The following is a 19,007-nucleotide window of genomic DNA, read 5'->3' on the forward strand; positions in this document are numbered from 1 at the left end:
GTGGGGGGAGGGAGGGCGGGAATGGGTCTGAAATTTCTCTAAGATAAATAAAGGGGCAATAATTGATCTCCATCTAGAAAGACCACTCGTCGTGCTGGGTGGGGAATGGAGGGTGGAGGGATATTTGGTGTCGCGCAAACGGATGGAACGCGAGCAAGGTGTTCTGAGGGCATGATAAGGCTCCAAACCCCACCTACAGCCTCCCGGGGCGGGGTCTCAGAGGAGGGAGGCGTGTCACGTGACTCACTCCGGCCGCAGCCCCCTCGGAAGCTGCCAGGCGGAAGTAGACGTGCAGACCTGGGATCCGCGGCGCCGACTCCACATCCGGGAGAAGAGAGGAGAGCGGAAGTGGCGTTGGTCTGGCCGGAGCCCTTGGGTGGATTTGTTAGGCGTGGAGAGGGAGTGATGTCTTCCAGACTCGGTGCAGTACCCGCCGTGAGTTTCTCGGTTTGACCGTTATGCTTTAGGGGTAGCGCTGTGGAGCCCGCAACACGCGGTCCCTCGCTTTTGTCCCATGCTCAGAGTTGGTTTTATCAGAGCCCATCGTAGGCCCCACCCTTCTAGGTCAGATCTACCTGTCTCCCTTTTCCCCCCCACTTACCGCTGACTGTTCCCCGCTTCCTTGGACTCAGTTTCTCGCCATATTGCCATTAGTTTCTATTCCTTTTATGCCCCCAGTACCTCCCATATCCGTTGTCCTCTCTTTTCGCCTCCCTTTAGAACCTTTATCTGGGACAGAGCTTTGGGAATGGTGGAGATGAAGACTGTGGTGTTGTCAGCTGCCTTAACTCTGTAGGAAGACAGGACGACACACTTTTCTTAAAAAGTCTTGCCTTTTTCCGTTTGAGGTAGTTGCCTGGGGAGAGCATCATTTCTTCTGGGCACAAGGGGATTCGTCTTTTTGTGGTCAGGGTTCAGAGGTCCCTAGCATTCACTCATGTGCTTGCGATTTGCTAGACTCCGGAACCCACATCCTTTAAGCAGCAGAGGAGCACGAAGATCGTGGGAGCTAAGAAGTAAGTGAGGTTTTCTGGGATCCATTTATAATCGTGTCGCCAGCGCTGTCCAGTAGAACTTCCTGTGATGATGAGAAAATGTTCTGTATCCGCACTGTCCAGGACCATAGCCACGTATGGCTTTTGAGCACTTGAAATGTGGCCAGTGTGATTGAGGAACTGAATTTTTAACTGTATTTAATCTTAAATTTAAATAGCCACCTGTAGCTAGTGCCTACGTGATTGGACAGTGCAGGTCTAAACCTAATATAGGGGAGAAGAACCTAGCTTGCAAAGAAAAGTACGAATTATATTAAAAATGGAACGTATGACTTAGTGTAGCCCCGCATGTCCTCAGACATCAAATATATACTCATGAATACATTGATGAACATGGGAAGGACTGATAAAAATGGCTGTAAGAAATCCTTTTATTTTCAGACTATTTGGCTTTAAGACTGGTTGTTTATTTCGTACACTGAATGTGCTAACCTTTTCCATATTAGAGATTCTTATTAACTAGATATTCATTGGAAGGAATTAATTCAGATAACATTTGCTGAGTATCTATTATGTGCAATATTAACACATGTTAGATAACAGACAAGAAAAACACAGAATAGTCTAAAAGGGGAGATAGGCAAGTACATCAACATGATTAGGTGTAAGTAAATATTTTTAAACAGGAATTTAATATAGCATTTGGGGGACAGGGGATGATAGTTCAGAAGGGAAGAGTTGCCAGAGCAAGTACTCCTACTAAACAGACTTGAAAGTCAAGGAATAATGCAGTTAGCCAGAGGAAAAGGTATTTTTTATAGAGAACAGAATGTGAACAGGTAAAAGCATTTAATGGAATAGCAAGTGGTTAATTGTTAAAAAATATAAAGATTAACAGGTCCTCATCTATTAATCTGAATCAGAATCATTGGAGTTAGGGCATAGGAATCCTTTTTAACTGACTTTGTAAGAGATTGTGAAGTTTGAGAACCATTGGTGAGAAGTGAGACTAGAAGAGACTAGAGGATGAAACCCTGGAGAACATCAGCATTTAAGGACTGGGTAGAATGAACAGAGGCTGCAAAGGAAGCTGGGATGAACTGAAATAATTTTCTAATGAAGTCTAAGTAGTTGCACCTAGAGAATGAACTAGGGTCTCTGAAAGATTCTTGGTAGATCAGAAAGGAACTGAAAATTGGTCAAACTTTTCACTCTTGTGGTTAGAAGCTGAGGCCAAAAGGTGTGCCACAGACAACAAATTATAAAGTTACTACAGTTATGATCATATTGTTCAAACCAAAGTCTTTTTCTTGCCATATTTATGGAAAGGGAAGTTTGAGATTAATCTGGGTTTTTACAAGCAATCAAGTACCCTCATTTGACAAGTATTGTTTTTGTTGAGTCCTTTAAAAATGAAAGAGACCTATAGGGAGGGATTCCCTAACTACATTGATTTAATTTCCAAGATGTTAATCATACTGATTATATGAACTATTGATATTTATTTATTTATTTATTACTGTGCTTGTACTTATTCATGAGAGGGGATATGGGTATATCTGTGTCCTACACTGACAGTAAAGACATTCCTATGAGGATAGTTTACCAAGAGGAGTCACATGGGACTTGACTCTTAATGGCTTCTTGATACTATTAAGTCTTGCTAGTAGGCATTGTTCCCATTGTTTTGGATGGTGGGTTTTGGCCCTGGAGGCTTGCCAATTCCTATTAAAATTTTTTAAATACTTTTATTGAGGTATAATTGAAGTACAATAGACTGCATATTTATAGTGTACATATTTAAAGTATACAGTATGATCAACTTTGATGTATGTAAGTAACCATAACAGTGTCACCACAATCAAGATAACATTTCCATCCCTCTGAAAACATTTTTTGGGTTTCTTTGCAATCCATTCCTTCCTCTACTCCTGTTCCCAGACACCACTGACCTTTTTTATTTCTAGGATTTTATATAAATGAAATCATGTAGTGTGTTCTCTTTTTGCATGATTTTTTTCACTCAAAATAATGATTTTGGATGAAAATTCATTTTTATTGCTGAACAAAATTTCATTATAGATAACATTATGATTTGTTTAGCCATCTACCTTGATGGATATTTGGGTTATTTTCTTTTTCTTTTTTTTTTTTTAAAGATTTTATTTATTTATTTGAGAGAGAGAGAATGAGAGACAGAGAGCATGAGAGGGAGGAGGGTCAGAGGGAGAAGCAGACTCCCTGCCGAGCAGGGAGCCTGATGCGGGACTCGATCCTGGGACTCCAGGATCATGACCTGAGCCGAAGGCAGTCGCTTAACCAACTGAGCCACCCAGGCACCCTGGGTTATTTTCATTTTGAGGGTATTAAAATAAAGCTGTTATGAACATCCACGTAGAAGTCTGTGTAGAAAAATGTTTTGTTTTTTCTCTCGATAAATACCTAAGATGGTATTTATTTACTAAGATTTACCATCTTAGGTTGATTGGGTCTTATGTCAGAAGTATGTTTACCTTTTTAAGAAATTGCCTGTTTCCCAAGTTGGTAGTATTATTTTATATTCTTACCAGCAGTGTATGGGAATAAGTCTTTAATTTTAGTCAATTTTATGGGTATATAGTTGTGTTCCATTGTGATTTTAATTTGCATTTCCCTGACGAATAATGATGTAGAACTTCTGTTCATGTGCTTATTGGCCATTCATATATCATCTTCTGGGAAGTGCCTGTTCATATCTTTTGCCCATTTAAAAAAATTGAGTTGTTTGTCTTACTATGGAATTGTAGTATTTTTAAAAACTATATTCTGAATACAGTTCCTTTGTCTGATAGATGTGTCTTGAATATTTTCTTCCAATCTCTGATTTGCATTTCGTTTTCTTGATGGTGTGTTTGAAGACCAACAGTTTTGTTTATTTTTATTTTTATTTTTTAAAGATTTATTTATGTAGTTTAGAGAGAGGGGAAGGGCAGAGGGAGTGAAAGAATCCTGAAGCAGACTCCCTCCTGAACGTGGAGCAGCCCAACTTGGGGCTTGATCCCAGGACCCTGAGATCATGACCTGAGCTGAAGCCACTTAACTGACTGAGCCACCTGGGTGCCTTGAAGACCAACAGTTTTATATTCATCATTAAAAATGATTAAAGTGTTATTTTTTCCTTTTATGTTTCTTATTTTTGTATTCTGTTTGAGAAAACTTTGCTATCCCTAACTGCAAAGATTTTCTCCTTTGTTTTTTTCTAGAAGTTTTCTAGGTTTTACATTTAGGTCTATTGACTTGGTTAGAGTTAATTTTTTTGTGGATGGTGTGTTATAAGAGTCAATGTTAATTTCTTTTCATTTTGTATATCCTGTTTAAGACTTCCCTATTCAATTGCCTTGGCACCTTGGTCAGAAATTATTTGAACATATGTATGTGTGGGTCTGTTTCTGGACTCCTTATTCTGTTCCATTGATGTATATATCTGTCTTTTTGCCAATACTAAACTGTCTTGATACTGTGGGATTAGAGTAAATCTTGAAATCAGATAGGGTAAGTCATCTGACTCTTTTGTTCATTTTCAAAATTTGTTTAGTTATTCTAGGTTCTTTGTCTTTTTATATAAATTCTAGAATTAGTTTGTCAATTTCTATAAAAAGAAGCATGCTAGAGTATTGATCAGTATTGTATTGAATCAGTAGATCAATTTGGGGAGAATTGCCATTTTAACAATACCGAGTTTTCTGACTTAATGAGCATGCTATATTTTTCCATTTATTTAGATCCCTAACTTCTCTGTAAGTTTTCATTATAAAAATCTTGGTTATCTTTTGTTAGATTTGTTTTTAGGTGTTTTTTTATATTATTGTAAATGATATTATTTTTATAAGTTCATTTCTAGTTGCTTGTTGCTATTATCTCAGTCTAGCCACAGGGTTGTCAATTTTGTTGGTCTTTTCAAAGAACCAGATTTTCTCTGTTGTCTCTTCTAATTCATGACTTTCTCCTCTTCATTATATTTTTCCTTCTGTTTATTTTGGGTTTACTTTCCCCTTTTTAAGTTATCTTAAGATGAAATCTTGTCATTGATTATAGATCTAATTTTCTAATAGGAGTATTTAGAGCTGTGAGTTTCCTTCTAAGTACTTTTGGTTGCAATCCACAAATTTTGATGTGTGTATTTTTGTTGTTATTCACTTCAGAATATTTTTGAATTTCTCTTGTGATTTCTTTTTGACCCATGAATTATTTACAAGTAGATTGCTTAATTTCCAGATTTATTTTTTATTTTAGATCTACTGTTCTTGACTTCTAATATAATTCTGATGTGGTCAGAGAATACATATATGATTTTCATCTTTTTTTTTTTTAAGATTTTATTTATTTATTTGACAGAGAGAGACACAGTGAGAGAGGGAACACAAGCAGGGGGAGTGGGAGAGGGAGAAGCAGGCTTCCCGTGGAGCAGAGCCCGATTTGGGGCTCAATCCCAGGACCCTGGGATCATGACCTGAGCCGAAGGCAGACTTTTAACGACTGAGCCACCCTGATTTTCATCTTTTTAAGTTTAAAGTTTATGGCCCAGCATATACTCTGTCTTGTTGAATGCACAACGTCTACTTGAAAAGACTGTATCCTGTAGTTGTTGGTTGTAGTGTTCTATAAAGTGAATCTAGAGTAATTTAGCTAATAGTGTTGTTCACATCTTTTGGGTCTTTACTGAATTTTTGTCTAGTTCTACCAATTCCTGAAAGGAGGAGTTCTTAAAATTTTCTACTAAGACTGTAGAATTGTTTGGTTTTTTGCTTTAATTCTATCAGTTTTGCTTTGTGTACTTTGAGCCTCTATTACTAGACACATGCAATGAGTAATTACGTCTTTGTGATGATTTGTTACTTTTATCATTATGGAGTGTCCCTTTATATCTCTGGTGATACTGTTGTCTTTTTTTTTTTTTTTTAAAGATTTATTTATTTGACAGAGAGAGATAGCGAGAGAAGGAACACAAGCAGGGGGAGTGGGAGAGGGAGAAGCAGACTTCCCGCAGCGCAGGGAGCCCGATGTGGGGCTCAATCCCAGGACCCTGGGATCATGACCTGAGCCGAAGGCAGACGCTTAACGACTGAGCCACCCAGGCGCCCCTCTGGTGATACTCTTGTCTTAAAGTCTGTTTTATCTGGTATTAGAATAGCCACTCCAGCCTTCTTGTGTTTGTCGATTGTGTGGTATAATTTTTTCATCCATTTATTTCCAATCTATATATGTCTTTATATTGAAAGTTTGGGGGCACCTGGCTGGCTCAGTCAGAAGAGCATTTGACTCTTGATCTTGGAGTCTGAGTTCAAGCCCCATATTGGGTATAGAGATTACTTAAATAAATAACAATTAAAAAAAAAAAAAGAAAAGAAAGTGTGCCTCTTGTAGGCACAATATACAGTTAGTAGACCCTTGAACAACACAAGGATTAGGGATGCTGACCCCCAACACAGTTGAAAATCCTCATATAACTTTTGACTTCCCCAAAACTTAACTACTAATAGCCTACTATTGGCTGGAAGCCTTACTGATAACATAAACAGTCGATTAACACATATTTTTTATGTTATATATTATATACTATGGTGTTCTTACAATAAAGTAAGCTAGAGGGAAGAAAATATTAAAATTACCAGGAAAAGACATTTACAATACTGTACTGTATTTATCGAAAAAAATCCATGTATAAATGGACACATATAGTTCAGACCCATGTTGTTCAAGGGTCAACTGTATTAGAGTATTGCTTTTTTATTCACTCTTGAACAGACTTGGACTTTTTAACTGGAGTGTTGAGATCATAAACATATAAATTAATTATTGATATGGTTGGATTTAGGTCTGCCATTTTATTTTGTGTTTTCGTACCCAGTGTTATATCTTATTTTAAATTATTTGAATATTTGGTGTCCAATTTTAGTTTATTGATTTTTGAATCTCTCTTTTTCTTTTTCTTTTTTTTCTCTTTCTTTCTCTTGTGTGTAGTGGTTGCTTTAGGAAGTACAATATACATACCTATTGTTTCATAGGCTACTTAGAGTTAATATACTACCACTTTGCTTAAATGTAGATGCCTCACAACCATGTAGATTCCTTAACCCCCTGCCTGCTGACCATTAAGTTATAGCTGTCATATGTATCACATCTACATATATTGAAAACCTTACCAGATAATGTTAAAATTTTGTTTTAAAGAGGGTTTTGTTGTTGTTGTCATTGTCATTGTTAATATATTTACCCAGCTATTTACCATTTCTTTTGCTTTTTCTTCATTCCTAAAAATCCAGATTTCTCTCTGGTATCATTTTCCTTCATCATATCTGGAATAATTTCCATTAGCATTTCTCATAGAGCAGGTCTGCTGACAACAAATTTTCTTGTTTTTTTTTTTAAATTTTTTTATCTGAAGAAGTATGTCTCAGGGATATTTTCACTGAGTATAGAATTTTAGATTGACAAATCTTTTGTCTCAGGATTTTAAAGATGTTACACTGTCTTCTGTTCTCCTTGGTTTCTGTTGATAATTCTGTGATCATTCAAACCATTGTTTTCTATAGGTAACATGTCATTTTTTTCTAGCTGCTTTCTAGATTTTTCTCTTTTAATATTTGGTTTTGAACATTTTCATTAAGATGTGTCTAGGTGTGTTTTTCTTTGAGTTTATCCTATTGCATGTTTGTTGAGCTCCTGGAATCTGTAAATTTATGTCTCATTGAATTTGGGTGATTTTCCACCATTATTTTTTTCAAATGTATTTTTGTGCCACAGTCTCTTTTTCCTTTCCTACTGAGCCCATTCTGTTATTATTTTAAATACTGTATTTTTCAGTTCTAAAATTTCAATTAATTCTTTTTTATGGTTTCTTTTTTTCTGCTGAGAATTCCTACCTTTTCCTTCACTTCAAGTGTGTTTTCCTTTATTTCATGGAGCATATTTATAATAGCTACTTTTTTTTTTTTTTTTTTTTAAGATTTTATTTATTTGTCAGAGAGAGCGAGAGCACAAGCAGGGGGAGAGGCAGGCAGAGGGAGAAGCAAGCTCCCTGCTGAGCAAGGAGCCCGATGCAGGACTCAATTCTAGGACCCTGGGATCGTGACCTGAGCCAAAGGCAGACACTTAACCCACTGAGCCACCTAGGTGTCCCTGTAATAGCTGCTTTAAATCTTTGATAGTTCTAACATCTGGATCATCTTGGGGTTGACATTTGTTCATTATCTGTTCCTTTTGGAATTATGCACATTTTCCTGGTTCTTTGTGTGTTGCATAATTTTGGGATTTATTCCCAAGATTGTGAATGTTATTTGTATAGACGTTGGGTCTTTTTAGAATCTTCTGGGAGATCATTGCTGTTTTTATTTTAGCAAGTAACCTGCTTGCTGTTCAGACCATAAGTTCTGTCTTGCCTTCTGAGGGCATTGGTTCAATCTTAGTTCCATTCTTTGAGTCTTTGCTATGTTGGTTTAGGTCTGTCTTGAATAGCTCAGGGGTTTGTCTAAGACTTTTCCAGGTGTTTCAAGTCTTGTTTCATTTCTTCAAGCTTTTGATACATTGGTTTGGGTCTGTCTTTTACTAGCAGCTCAGGGGTTAGTCTGAGACTTGTGCAGTTTGTTCAAATCTTATTTCATTTTTCGAAGCCTTTGCTAAGCTGGTTTGGGTATGCTGCACACATATGTAGTTCAGATTAAGCTGTGATTTGTGTGGATTCATACACAGAATTATGGGATCGCCTTCTTTGACTGTCTCTTATCCACAGTTCCCTCACACATTTTAGTCTATAGAGGCCCTTTTCCTGGTTTCTCTGGCCAATAAGATAGAGTTTCTATTGGAATTTAGGCTGCCCATGCTACTCTGCAAATGGGGCCCCCTTATTGCATTGCCACATGTGTGGGAAAGCAAACAAAATGGGGAAACACACCCCCTGTGAGTCACTTCTCCCAGTTTTGACTCCTCTCCACAATCCACCTGCTTTGTTTACTTTCCAGAGTCCAGGATTTTTAGTTGTAATCAGTGGGAGGGATGGGCTGTAGTGGCCTAATGTACCATGGCAGAATCAGGACTTTGCTGTATTAAATTTGTAATTTTGGATCTCATGTGCAGAGAATGGAAAATCATTCTTCCCTGTTCATAGCATATCGACATCATCAGTCCCTGTTGTTTTTTGTTTTCCCTGTTTCCATTTCCATTCCCTTCCAGAGAGAGCCATGTTAGCAAGTTTGATATTTGTCCTTAAATATTTATGAATCCTTGTAAAATAGCTAGTGTTGTTTACATGTATATTTGTTTTTAATTTACCAAATTGACATTAAGTCTTACTCTGTTTCTTCTTTTTTCTTTTAAAGATTTATTTATTTATTTCTGGGGAAAGAGAGAGTGTGTGTGTGGGTGTGCATGTGCACTCGGAGGAGGGGCAGAGGGAAAGGGAGAGAGAATCTCAAGCAGACTCAGAGCCTGATGCAGGGCTTGATCTCATAGCCCTGAGATCATGACCTGAGCCACTGAAACCAAGAGTTGGATGCTTAACTGACTGGGCCACCCAGGCACCCCTGTTTCTTTTTTCATTCAGTAGTATGCTTTTTGGTTATGTTCATGTCTCTATATGTAGAAACGGTTTATTGCTTCCAACAACTACATAGTATTCCATAGTAGGCATGTATCATATTTTACTTATATATTTTCTTAAGAATGGTCACCTGTGGGGGCACCTGGGTGGCTCAGTCCTTAAGCATCTGCCTTCGGCTCAGGTCATGATCCCAGGGTCCCTGCTCAGCAGGAAGCCTGCTTCTCCCTTTCCTGCTCCCCCCACTTGTGTTCTCTCTCCCTCTGTCAAATAAATAAATAAAATCTTTAAAAAAAAAAAAAAGAATGGTCACCTGTGTTACTTCCATCTCCTTACCACAAACCTCTCTGTTATTCTTATCAGCTCTGCCACTAAATGTTATCTAGAATCTGCTAACTACAAAACCTTAGTTCAAGTCCTTATCATCTCTTTTCCATACTGTTAACAATAAGCTGCTAACCCTTCTCCCTTTATTCACTTTTCCTCCATGGGTCATATTCCATATAGCATCCAGAGTGACCTTTCTAAGCCATAAACCTAACGCAGGCCTCACACAGATCTTTAGCTGGAAAAGGGATGTCTCGAGGTCCTTGGACCACACTTTGAGAACTGCTCCTCTGTGCATTCTGAATGACCTAGAAGATACTTTGTAGTTACTGGGTAATGTTTGTTAACTACATACTGACTGGTCTTAGATTTGGGAATTTGGATCTAGCTGTATACCAGACTTCCCTGGCCGGTTACCTCGGACAAGGTAGCAGCACCCTTCCTTTAACTATGGGAGCTAAGAATCATGTTGCCTAAATAAGACAGGACAGCCCTGACACCATGTTTAGGGAGGCAGCTAAGGGAGAGGGAAGATGGATCAGACTAGGGCCCTACAAATTGTTCTTTTCCTTCTTTGTTCTCAGGGATACTATTTAGTTACTGTCCCTCTGTCAGAGAAGTAGGGAGGCCTGGACATACCTGGTTACTGATCCAGGGGATCTTCTAAAGGATCATAGAACACCCTATTACTTTGACTACTTTCTTTTCTTTGATCAATCTAGGAAAGAATGCCTACTTGGGCTGCAGAGTGATCATTAATGTGGACTGCTTTCTCTTATTACAATGAAGTATAATAATTTTATATGTTGCATTTGATCAACCATTGTAATTGTTAGATTACAATCTCAATTCTGTTATTATTATCAGGCTTCTTAGTTTTTGCATAGGTAACTAACTTGTCTTCTTACGATATAAAATAATTAACAGGAACATTCCTTCAGATCCTCCTTTGTGGTATATATATTTGTGTCATATTAATAGCAGGACCCAGTGCTCCATAAAGGATAATAGTTTCCAGTACACTATTCCTCATGATGACTCCTTAAGTGGCTCATCGTCTGCCTCTTCATGTGAGCCAGTGAGTGATTTTCCACCGTCCTTCCGAAAATCGACCTACTGGATGAAGATGAGAAGGGTCAAGCCAGCTGCTGCTTCCCGTGTAGAAGGTACCACTATCTCCGTCTTATTTCAAAGGCAGAGCACTCTCTAGGTAGCTGTTGTAAATGGCTCTTAAAGTATTAAGGATCACATACGTGTATCTCACCTTTGTGTTAGGCCGCCACATACTCTTCAACTTTGTGAACTGCCCTTCTATTTTAGAGTGAAATTCTGCTGATCTTCACTCCTCTAGATTTGGCTGTTTTCAGCCTTTCCTCTTCACAAGATTTGAACTTCTTTCGCATTGTTGCAGTTTGGTCCTCTGTTGAAGTTTAGGGGCTGGTGTAAGGGTGATTCTGGGTGTAATAGTCTTGGTGGGCGTAGTCTCAAGGGTCCTTAGTAGCCCTTTATCTGGAACAATTCTTCTACTTCAGTGTTAGCCTTGAATCAAGATCAAAGAAGCACATTGCCTGAAGGCTCGCATTACTCATAGGGAACAATTGATCACTTGGGTGGAGAACAGTAAAAAGGGAAAAGCGGAGGTTGAGTGAGTTAGTGAAGTTTACCAACTTGCCTAAAAATGTCAAAACACTTCTGTGAGCCTTGTGCTCACTGATGATCTTTCTCAATGATGATCTGGTGAATGATGGTTTGAAGGCAGGCCGAGATGTTCACTTGTAAGCCATACTGAGGGTTTTGTTTGTTTCTTTTTGTACGGTATTTCAGGGTCAGGTGGAGTATCAACCAAAGGCAAAAGGAAACCCAGGCAGGAAGAAGATGAAGACTATCGAGAATTTCCTCAGAAGAAGCATAAGCTTTATGGTAAGGGAGTAACTTTGCTCATTCTCTTTTCTTGGGTGCCTGGGCTTTATTCTTTAGAGGTATAAGAGAGATCTTAGGTTTTGGCCCTTGAAGCACTGTTGAGCCCTTTCATTTTTTGGCTCGAATGGCTTCCATCCTGCCTGACTTTACCCGTTTTTTCTGTTACAACCAAAGGGAGTCAGTTGGTTGAGGGAGTCGGGCACAGGGTGTTGAGAAGAGGAAGGAAGAGATTTTGGTAGTAGAGAGGGGGTAGCAAAGTTGACATGTTGGGCTTCAAGTTTCTGTCTTGTGTCAGGGAGGAAGCAACGGACTAAAACTCAACCTAATCCCAAATCCCAGGCTCGTCGTATTCGGAAGGAACCACCAGCTTATGCAGCAGGTATGTTTTCTGTTGGAAGCTTTGGGGTATCTAGTTCTCACACCCTGTTTCTGTTGTTGGTTGTGGTGGTTAAGGAATGATGTAGCAAAGAGTTTCTTTAAGGAGGCAGTTATTAGGGGCATGGGTTTGGAGGCTAGTCAGACCCTTGTTGAAGTTTTGGCTCTTAATTGGTTTTCTGGCCTGCCGCCATCTAGTAACTTCTGCAAACTTCGGTTTCCTTGTCTCTAAGTAGGGATAATGAGGGCAGTCAGAATTTTCGTGGAGATTAAACGGGATAAAAACATTTCACAAAGTCTCAGGCACACAGGAAACACTCAGCAAACTGGCTGTTATATATCTCAGTATCTCCTTGTTATATGCTGCTTTGAAAGTGTTGCCCATTGTCACTTATACCTCAGTAAAGCTAGAAAAAAAATGTTGCCCAGTTCTGTAAGCCGCTGGGCTTTTGAGTGGTGCTCAGATGGTTTTTATCATGGGAAATTGAGTAGGTGTTTCAGAAACTCCTCACTGACTGAAAAAAGAATTATTTCTAGAAATTATATGCAGCAAGAGTCTTTTCCCCAGAAAGGGAACAAACCATTTTTATGATACTTTTACTAAGTTTCAGGATTGTGCTTTTTGTTTCTAGAGAATTCTGCAGATTATGAGGTATTCCTTTTTCTCCTTTGTAGGCAGTTTGGAGGAACAGTGGTACTTAGAAATCGTGGATAAAGGCAGTGTCTCCTGTCCTACCTGCCAGGCAGTGGGGAGAAAGACCATAGAGGGCTTAAAGAAACACATGGAGACCTGCAAACAGGTTAGAGATTTTGTGGCCTTTCGTGACAGTTATGATCTTTCCCCATACCTTGGATATCTGTTGCTGTGTCGGGTGTACTGATGACTGTGGAAAAGCAGCAGCATTGTGTTATGAGGAAAACAGAGGCTTTTGAGTCTGAGAGACTTGGGTTTGAACCTTCACTCAGCCACTTACTGGTTGTGTCATTTAGCTTTTTTATGTGTGGACCTTGGTTTTCTCATTTATAAGAGAGAGAAAATAATTTTGTGCAGCCCCTGAGAGGATAAGAAAGCAATAATACAGGCTAAGTGCCCATCCCATTACTTGGCAAATAGTTGGCACTTAGTAAATGGTAATTCTTACTATAAAAATGAGTTGCTTTTACTTTGTCCTTGAGGACATGACACTGATGTTGTGGGATTTTGAGATTCATTGACTGTTGAGTTTGGGACATAAAGGAGATACAGTCGAGAGCATCTGAGTAGGACTTTTTAACATTCTGTTTCTTTGTTGAACAGCCTGGCACTGAGCAGTATTTCTTCCTCGTAGGAAATGTTTACGTGTCATCATTGTGGGAAACAGCTTCGTTCACTGGCAGGGATGAAGTATCACGTCATGGCAAATCATAATAGCTTGGTAAGAGTGTCTTCTGTCCCATATGAGCCTGTGTGGTGTTTGCATGTCTTTACATAGATGAGTGTGGATAACCCAGTGGAGGTGGCTAAGGCTCTGGGGCTTTTTAGGGGTGTAAGAACACCCTTTTGATAGAAGAATTATGCACAATGAAACCTTTGTGGTGGGTATTTGTGTGTTAGGTTAGCCCCAAAGGTTCATCTCCTCGAAGATAGAGGCTCTGGACTCTTATTTGCATTGCATTTGCTTCCTTGTCTGTCTAGGAGAAGATGGAGAAAGCCAGGAGTCAGATAACTAAGCTTCATGGGCATCGGCTTAGGTGCTAGTCCAGTCCTTGATTCTCCTATGATATCATTTTTTTCTGTATCTGTCTTTTCCATGAATCATCTGCTTGTTTGCTTCTCTTGCTTTCTAGCCCATTTTGAAGGCTGGAGATGAAATAGATGAGCCAAGTGAGAGAGAACGGCTCCGAACAGTTCTAAAGAGACTGGGAAAGCTCAGGTGCATGCGTGAGGTAAGAGCCCAGGGACAGCGTCTCCTTTAGCCTGGAGTCTTGAGTCAATGTCTTTCTGTTACTTTCTTCCATTTCTCCTCCTTCTTTCTTGTAGACCTGGTTCTGTGTCACCTTCCAGCATAAGAGTGGCTCCTGCTTTTCCAGGTGTTTTGAATTCATGAATAGTTCTTTATTTTTCTTTCTCATCTCCACAAACTTATTTTTCTCCCCTTTTTCTTTGTTCAAAGGGGTTCCTTTACCACCCATCTTTAGTGTGATGAAAGGCTCCCAGTAATCTCCCTGTGAGGAGCTTTGGCATTGCTGGGTGTTTGCTACCGGGGCGGAGTTGAGTCACAGACCAGAGAGGAAGGTCTACCACAGAGGAAACACACAGTGCTAGTTTACTGAATGCTGACTAAACTGATTGAATATCACTCTTGGTGGTAGACAGGACAGCTGTTTGGGCAGGTACAAGGGACAAGGAAGGGTTGTGCTAATGGGAAGTGTTGGAGAGGGTCTACCGATGTCAAAGGATCTATTTATATGATGTGGTGGTTGAGTCTTTTGTGGCTGTTGAGAGATCATGTCAAAAGATGTAAGATTATAGTTCAGGCCTCTCTCCTGTGTTCAGAGTTGCTCTAGTAGCTTCACCAGCATCATGGGATATCTGTACCATGTCAGAAAATGTGGCAAAGGGGCTGCAGAGCTGGAGGAGATGACCCTGAAATGTCACCACTGTGGAAAGCCATATAAATCGAAGGCTGGACTTGCGTATCACCTGAGGTCAGAGCATGGGCCTGTGAGTACTGATTACTTTCCAGACCCTGTTTGGGGATCTATTTTGTGGTGACTACTTACCCTTACATCTTCCCATACATCCTTGGTTCCTCATTTGTATCCCTTTTTAATCTTTGAATGCTTTTGTTTTCTCTTGTTTTTCCTTGGTTCTCTTTTTTCTGCCTTTTGAACATAATTAGGTTAGAGAAATCAAAGTTCAGTGTTTAATCTGTGCAGAAGTAAACTCATTATTATATTTTTAAAGCTTAAGGCGTTCCCGTTTAGCTAGAAATTTTGTGGAAATCTCTGTCCAGCTGGTTCTTTCGTCCCAATTTTTTGGTCTTGACATTTTTTTCTTGATTTCTAGGCTTGCCCCACCTCATGTTTTTTTTTAGAGTTAAGTTTCAAGGTATAATTTACATATGGTAATTAATATTCACCCTTTTTAGTGTACAGTTATAAGAGTTTTGACAAATACATACAGTCGTGTAGTCACCACCACATTCAAGATATAGAACGGTTTGTCCACTGATCTATTTTCTGTCCCTATGGTTTTGCTTTTTGCAGAATAGCATATAAATGGAGTCCTACAATGTATAGCCTTTTGAGTCTGGCTTCTTTCACTTAGCATAACACATTTGAGATTCATCCATGTGTTGCATGTATCATTAATTTATTTCTTTTTATTTCTGTCTAGGATTCCATTGTATGGATGTTTCACAGTTTCTTTATCCATTCACCAGTTGAAGAACATTTGGGTTGTTTCCATTTTTTGGCAATTATGAATAAAGCTGCTATAAACATTCACATAAAAGGCTTTTGTGTGAAAATAAATTTTAATTTCTCTTGGGTAAATACTTAGCAATGGGATTGCTAGGTTGAATCATAAATATATGTTTAACTTTATAAGAAACTGCCAAACTGGTTTTCAAAGTGGCTGTGCCATTTTGCATTCTCACTGGCAAAAATGAGAATTCCAGTTTTTTGTGTCCTTGTCAGGACTTGCTATTGCCAGTATCATTTTTTCTTAATCCATTTTGTTAAGTATGCAGTGGTATTTCCCCGCAGTTTAAATTTGCATTTCCCTAATGACTAATGACATTAACCATCCTTTCATGTGCTTATTGGCAATGTGGGTCATTAGTGAAGTGTCAGTCCTCTTTAGTGAAGTGGCCATTGCAATCCTTTTTTTATTACTGCAGTTTTATTGTCTTACTATTAAGTTTTGAAAATATTCTGAGTTTTTTATGTATTTTGGACAAAAGTCCCTTATCAAATACATGTCTTGTAAATATTTTCTCCCACCCTTAGCTAGTCTTTTAAGTTTTGGACAGTGTTTTTCAAAGAGTAGAATTCTTAACTTCGATAAAGTTCAATTATCTTTTTTTCCTTTTATGGGTAATGCTTTTGTTGTATCTGAGATACGTTTGCCCAACCCAAGGTACAGTTTTCTATTGCTGCTATAAAAAAAAATTACAAAATTAATGGCCTAAACAACACAACTGTATGAACTCAGTTTATTAAGCCCGAAGTCCAGGTATAGCACGGCTCAGCTGGCTCCCCTGCGTAGAACCTCACCAGGCTGGCATCAGAGTGTCAGTAGGGCTATTCCTTTCTGGAGGCTCAAGGGGGAGAATCTGTTTTGAGGCTCATTAAAATTAAGAATTGAGTTCCATGCAGTTGTAGGACCTCATTTCCTTGCTTGCTGTAGGCTAGGAATTGTTCTCAGCTTCTGAAGGCCATCTGCATTCCCTCGCTTGTGGTTTCCTTCATCTTCAAGTCAGCAGATGTATTGAGTCTCTCTCAAGCTCTGAATCTCTCCTGCCTTTTCTTCTGTCACACCTCTCTTACTTAAGGTCAACTGATTTTGGACTTTAAAAATTAGATCTACAAAGTACCTTCCCATCAGCATGTAGATTAGTGTTTGGTTGAATAGCTGATGACTGTAGCTTAGCCAGGGTGACATCAAAAAAACCATCATACCCAGGATTACAAAAATTTCCTCCCTTGCTTTCTTCTAGAAGTTTTACAGTTATATGGTCTACATTTGATTCATTTTCAGTTAATTTTTATATGTAGTATTAGATATGGGTTGAGGTTCATGTCTTTGCACACGGCTGTGTCTTGACCTTTAACCACTTTGACTTATTAAAACAATATCCGAAGAAGTTTTTTTTAACCAACAAAATATGCATTAAGGTGGTGGAGCTTTATGCTAATGGTTAGCAAGCTAGTAAATAGCTTTTGATACTTAGAGCAGGAAGGATAGCCTTTAATCATTGGCTGTGATGGAAGCCACTTCTCAGGCCTGTGTTTTGCTATGTCTCATTCTTGCAGATCTCATTCTATCCAGAGTCAGGACAGCCAGAGTGCTTAAAGGAGATGAGCCTGGAGCCAAAGAGTGGGGGTCGAGTTCAGAGGCGTTCTGCCAAGATAGCTGTATACCACCTGCAGGAGCTGGCTTCTGCTGAACTGGCCAAGGAATGGCCTAAGAGGAAGGTGCTTCAGGATTTGGTACCTGATGATCGGAAGGTAAAGTAGAAACTTAAAGTAGTAATTTAGAACTGTGTCTGATACTGTGCTTTCTTTTTTTTTTTTTTAGATTTTATTTATTTATTTGACAGAGAGAGACACAGTGAGAGAGGGAACTCAAGCAGGGGGAGTGGGAGAGGGAGAAGCAGGCCTCCCGCGGAGCAGGGAGCCCGATGCGGGGCTCGATCCCAGGACCCTGGGATCATGACCAGAGCCGAAGGCAGACGCCTAACGACTGAGCCACCCAGGCGCCCCTGTGCTTTCTATATATGGAAAAGTAAATGCACTTGGCTACGTGATAAATGATATTTTGCTTCTTTATTCTTAGAGATGGAACATGTCTGATCCAGCTTCAGTGTTTGGATTCATGTGGGTCCTAGAGAGACAGTCTGTTTCAGAAGTTTCTTAAGGAACCCTCTTAATTTTAGACTATTTCCAGAGGGAACTGGAATTCCCAGATTAGTTTTTTGCCTAGTCGTGGCCCAGTGTGTTTCCACTTTGTTAGTTAGTAGTTTGTGTTTAGTTTAGATAAATGCTTTCAACTTGTTTTTCTAGCCACAGAACTCCTCTCCCTACCCACTCTGTTTTCCAAATGAAAGCTTATATAACACACCAGTATGTAAAATAACTGAAAACGGAGTCACTCTGAATAACTAGGGGTAGTGAGCCCAAAGCCTTGTCTGCTTGGCCTTCTCCTTGATACTTTTATCATTCCCTCCACGTACTTCTGCAGGGTGTAGGACCCAGCTTGGAAGCCTTTAGTTTAAAATAGATCATAGACCAGAGGAACATTATTTGGCCAAGAGGAGACAAGGGGTATATGACTTATGGGAGTAGTTGTGGGAAGGGCTTGGGAGGATATACAGTGAGAATTAAGATTAGAGCTAAGGACCTATTACTCTCCATGGTACGGACAAGAACAGTTTAGATTTGGCTTAGGGCTTAGACTCATGTGAGAGGAATGTCGTATGTTAAAAGAAAATGGGTCAAATTTTAGAAGTTGATACCTCTTATTTGGCCTAAAAATCAGTCCTACAGGTGTCCAAGGAGTAGGATCCTGTTTCTGAATATCAGATTATCCTTTCTTCTTTTAGACTTACTGCTACTTTCTTCCTGCCACAGGCTAAAGTATATGGTTATCTAAATTCAGTTTAAATGTGAATTTTGTACAGTGATATGTATATTGTGATATTGTAGTCCAACTGTTTTCACTGTGCATGGTCTGTGGTAGGGAATTTGACATAAATATTTGTTAGCTCACTGATAAGTTTTGATAGTCTTATCTAGCAGATACTTTCCTAAAATTAGCTGTTTTATATTTTGACATTGTGTCGGCTAAGGGAATTATCATTTTGTTTTTTAAATTAAAAATTTAGGGGTAACTGGGGGCTCAGTCAGTTAAGCGTCTGACTCTTGATTTCAGCTCAGGTCATAATCTCAGGGTTGTGAGATTGAGCCCTGCATCGGGTCAGCACTGGATGTGGAACCTGTTTAAGATTCTCTCTCTCCTTCTCCCTGTGCCGCCCGCCCCCAATAAAATAAAATAAAAATTTAATTTGTTTGAATAGATTCTACATTCTTGTCATTCAAAAGTCAAAATGGTG

At 39.2% G+C, this 19,007-nt stretch overlaps 1 protein-coding gene across 4 annotated transcripts in view; it reads left to right on the forward strand.

Moving 5' to 3' along the window:
* The first annotated feature begins 2 nt into the window (after positions 1–2).
* The window catches only part of ZNF512 (zinc finger protein 512), a 31,626-nt gene continuing 12,621 nt past the window's right edge, over positions 3–19,007 (forward strand). Inside the window, exons 1-10 of one of the 4 annotated variants that reach the window (XM_032391498.1) lie at positions 3–435; positions 958–1,016; positions 10,876–11,060; positions 11,719–11,814; positions 12,110–12,193; positions 12,865–12,989; positions 13,518–13,604; positions 14,017–14,115; positions 14,726–14,893; positions 17,209–17,403. In XM_032391498.1, coding sequence (XP_032247389.1) covers positions 106–435; positions 958–1,016; positions 10,876–11,060; positions 11,719–11,814; positions 12,110–12,193; positions 12,865–12,989; positions 13,518–13,604; positions 14,017–14,115; positions 14,726–14,893; positions 17,209–17,403 — 1,428 coding nt within the window. In that variant the 5' untranslated portion in view covers positions 3–105. The remainder of the gene's footprint in view (positions 436–957; positions 1,017–10,875; positions 11,061–11,718; positions 11,815–12,109; positions 12,194–12,864; positions 12,990–13,517; positions 13,605–14,016; positions 14,116–14,725; positions 14,894–17,208; positions 17,404–19,007) is intronic. The other 3 variants (XM_032391499.1, XM_032391500.1, XM_032391503.1) reach the window with 3 other exon arrangements.

Source organism: Phoca vitulina, unplaced genomic scaffold (assembly GCF_004348235.1).
Source record: "Phoca vitulina isolate PV1807 unplaced genomic scaffold, GSC_HSeal_1.0 scaffold63, whole genome shotgun sequence".
Classification (NCBI taxonomy): domain Eukaryota; kingdom Metazoa; phylum Chordata; class Mammalia; order Carnivora; family Phocidae; genus Phoca; species Phoca vitulina.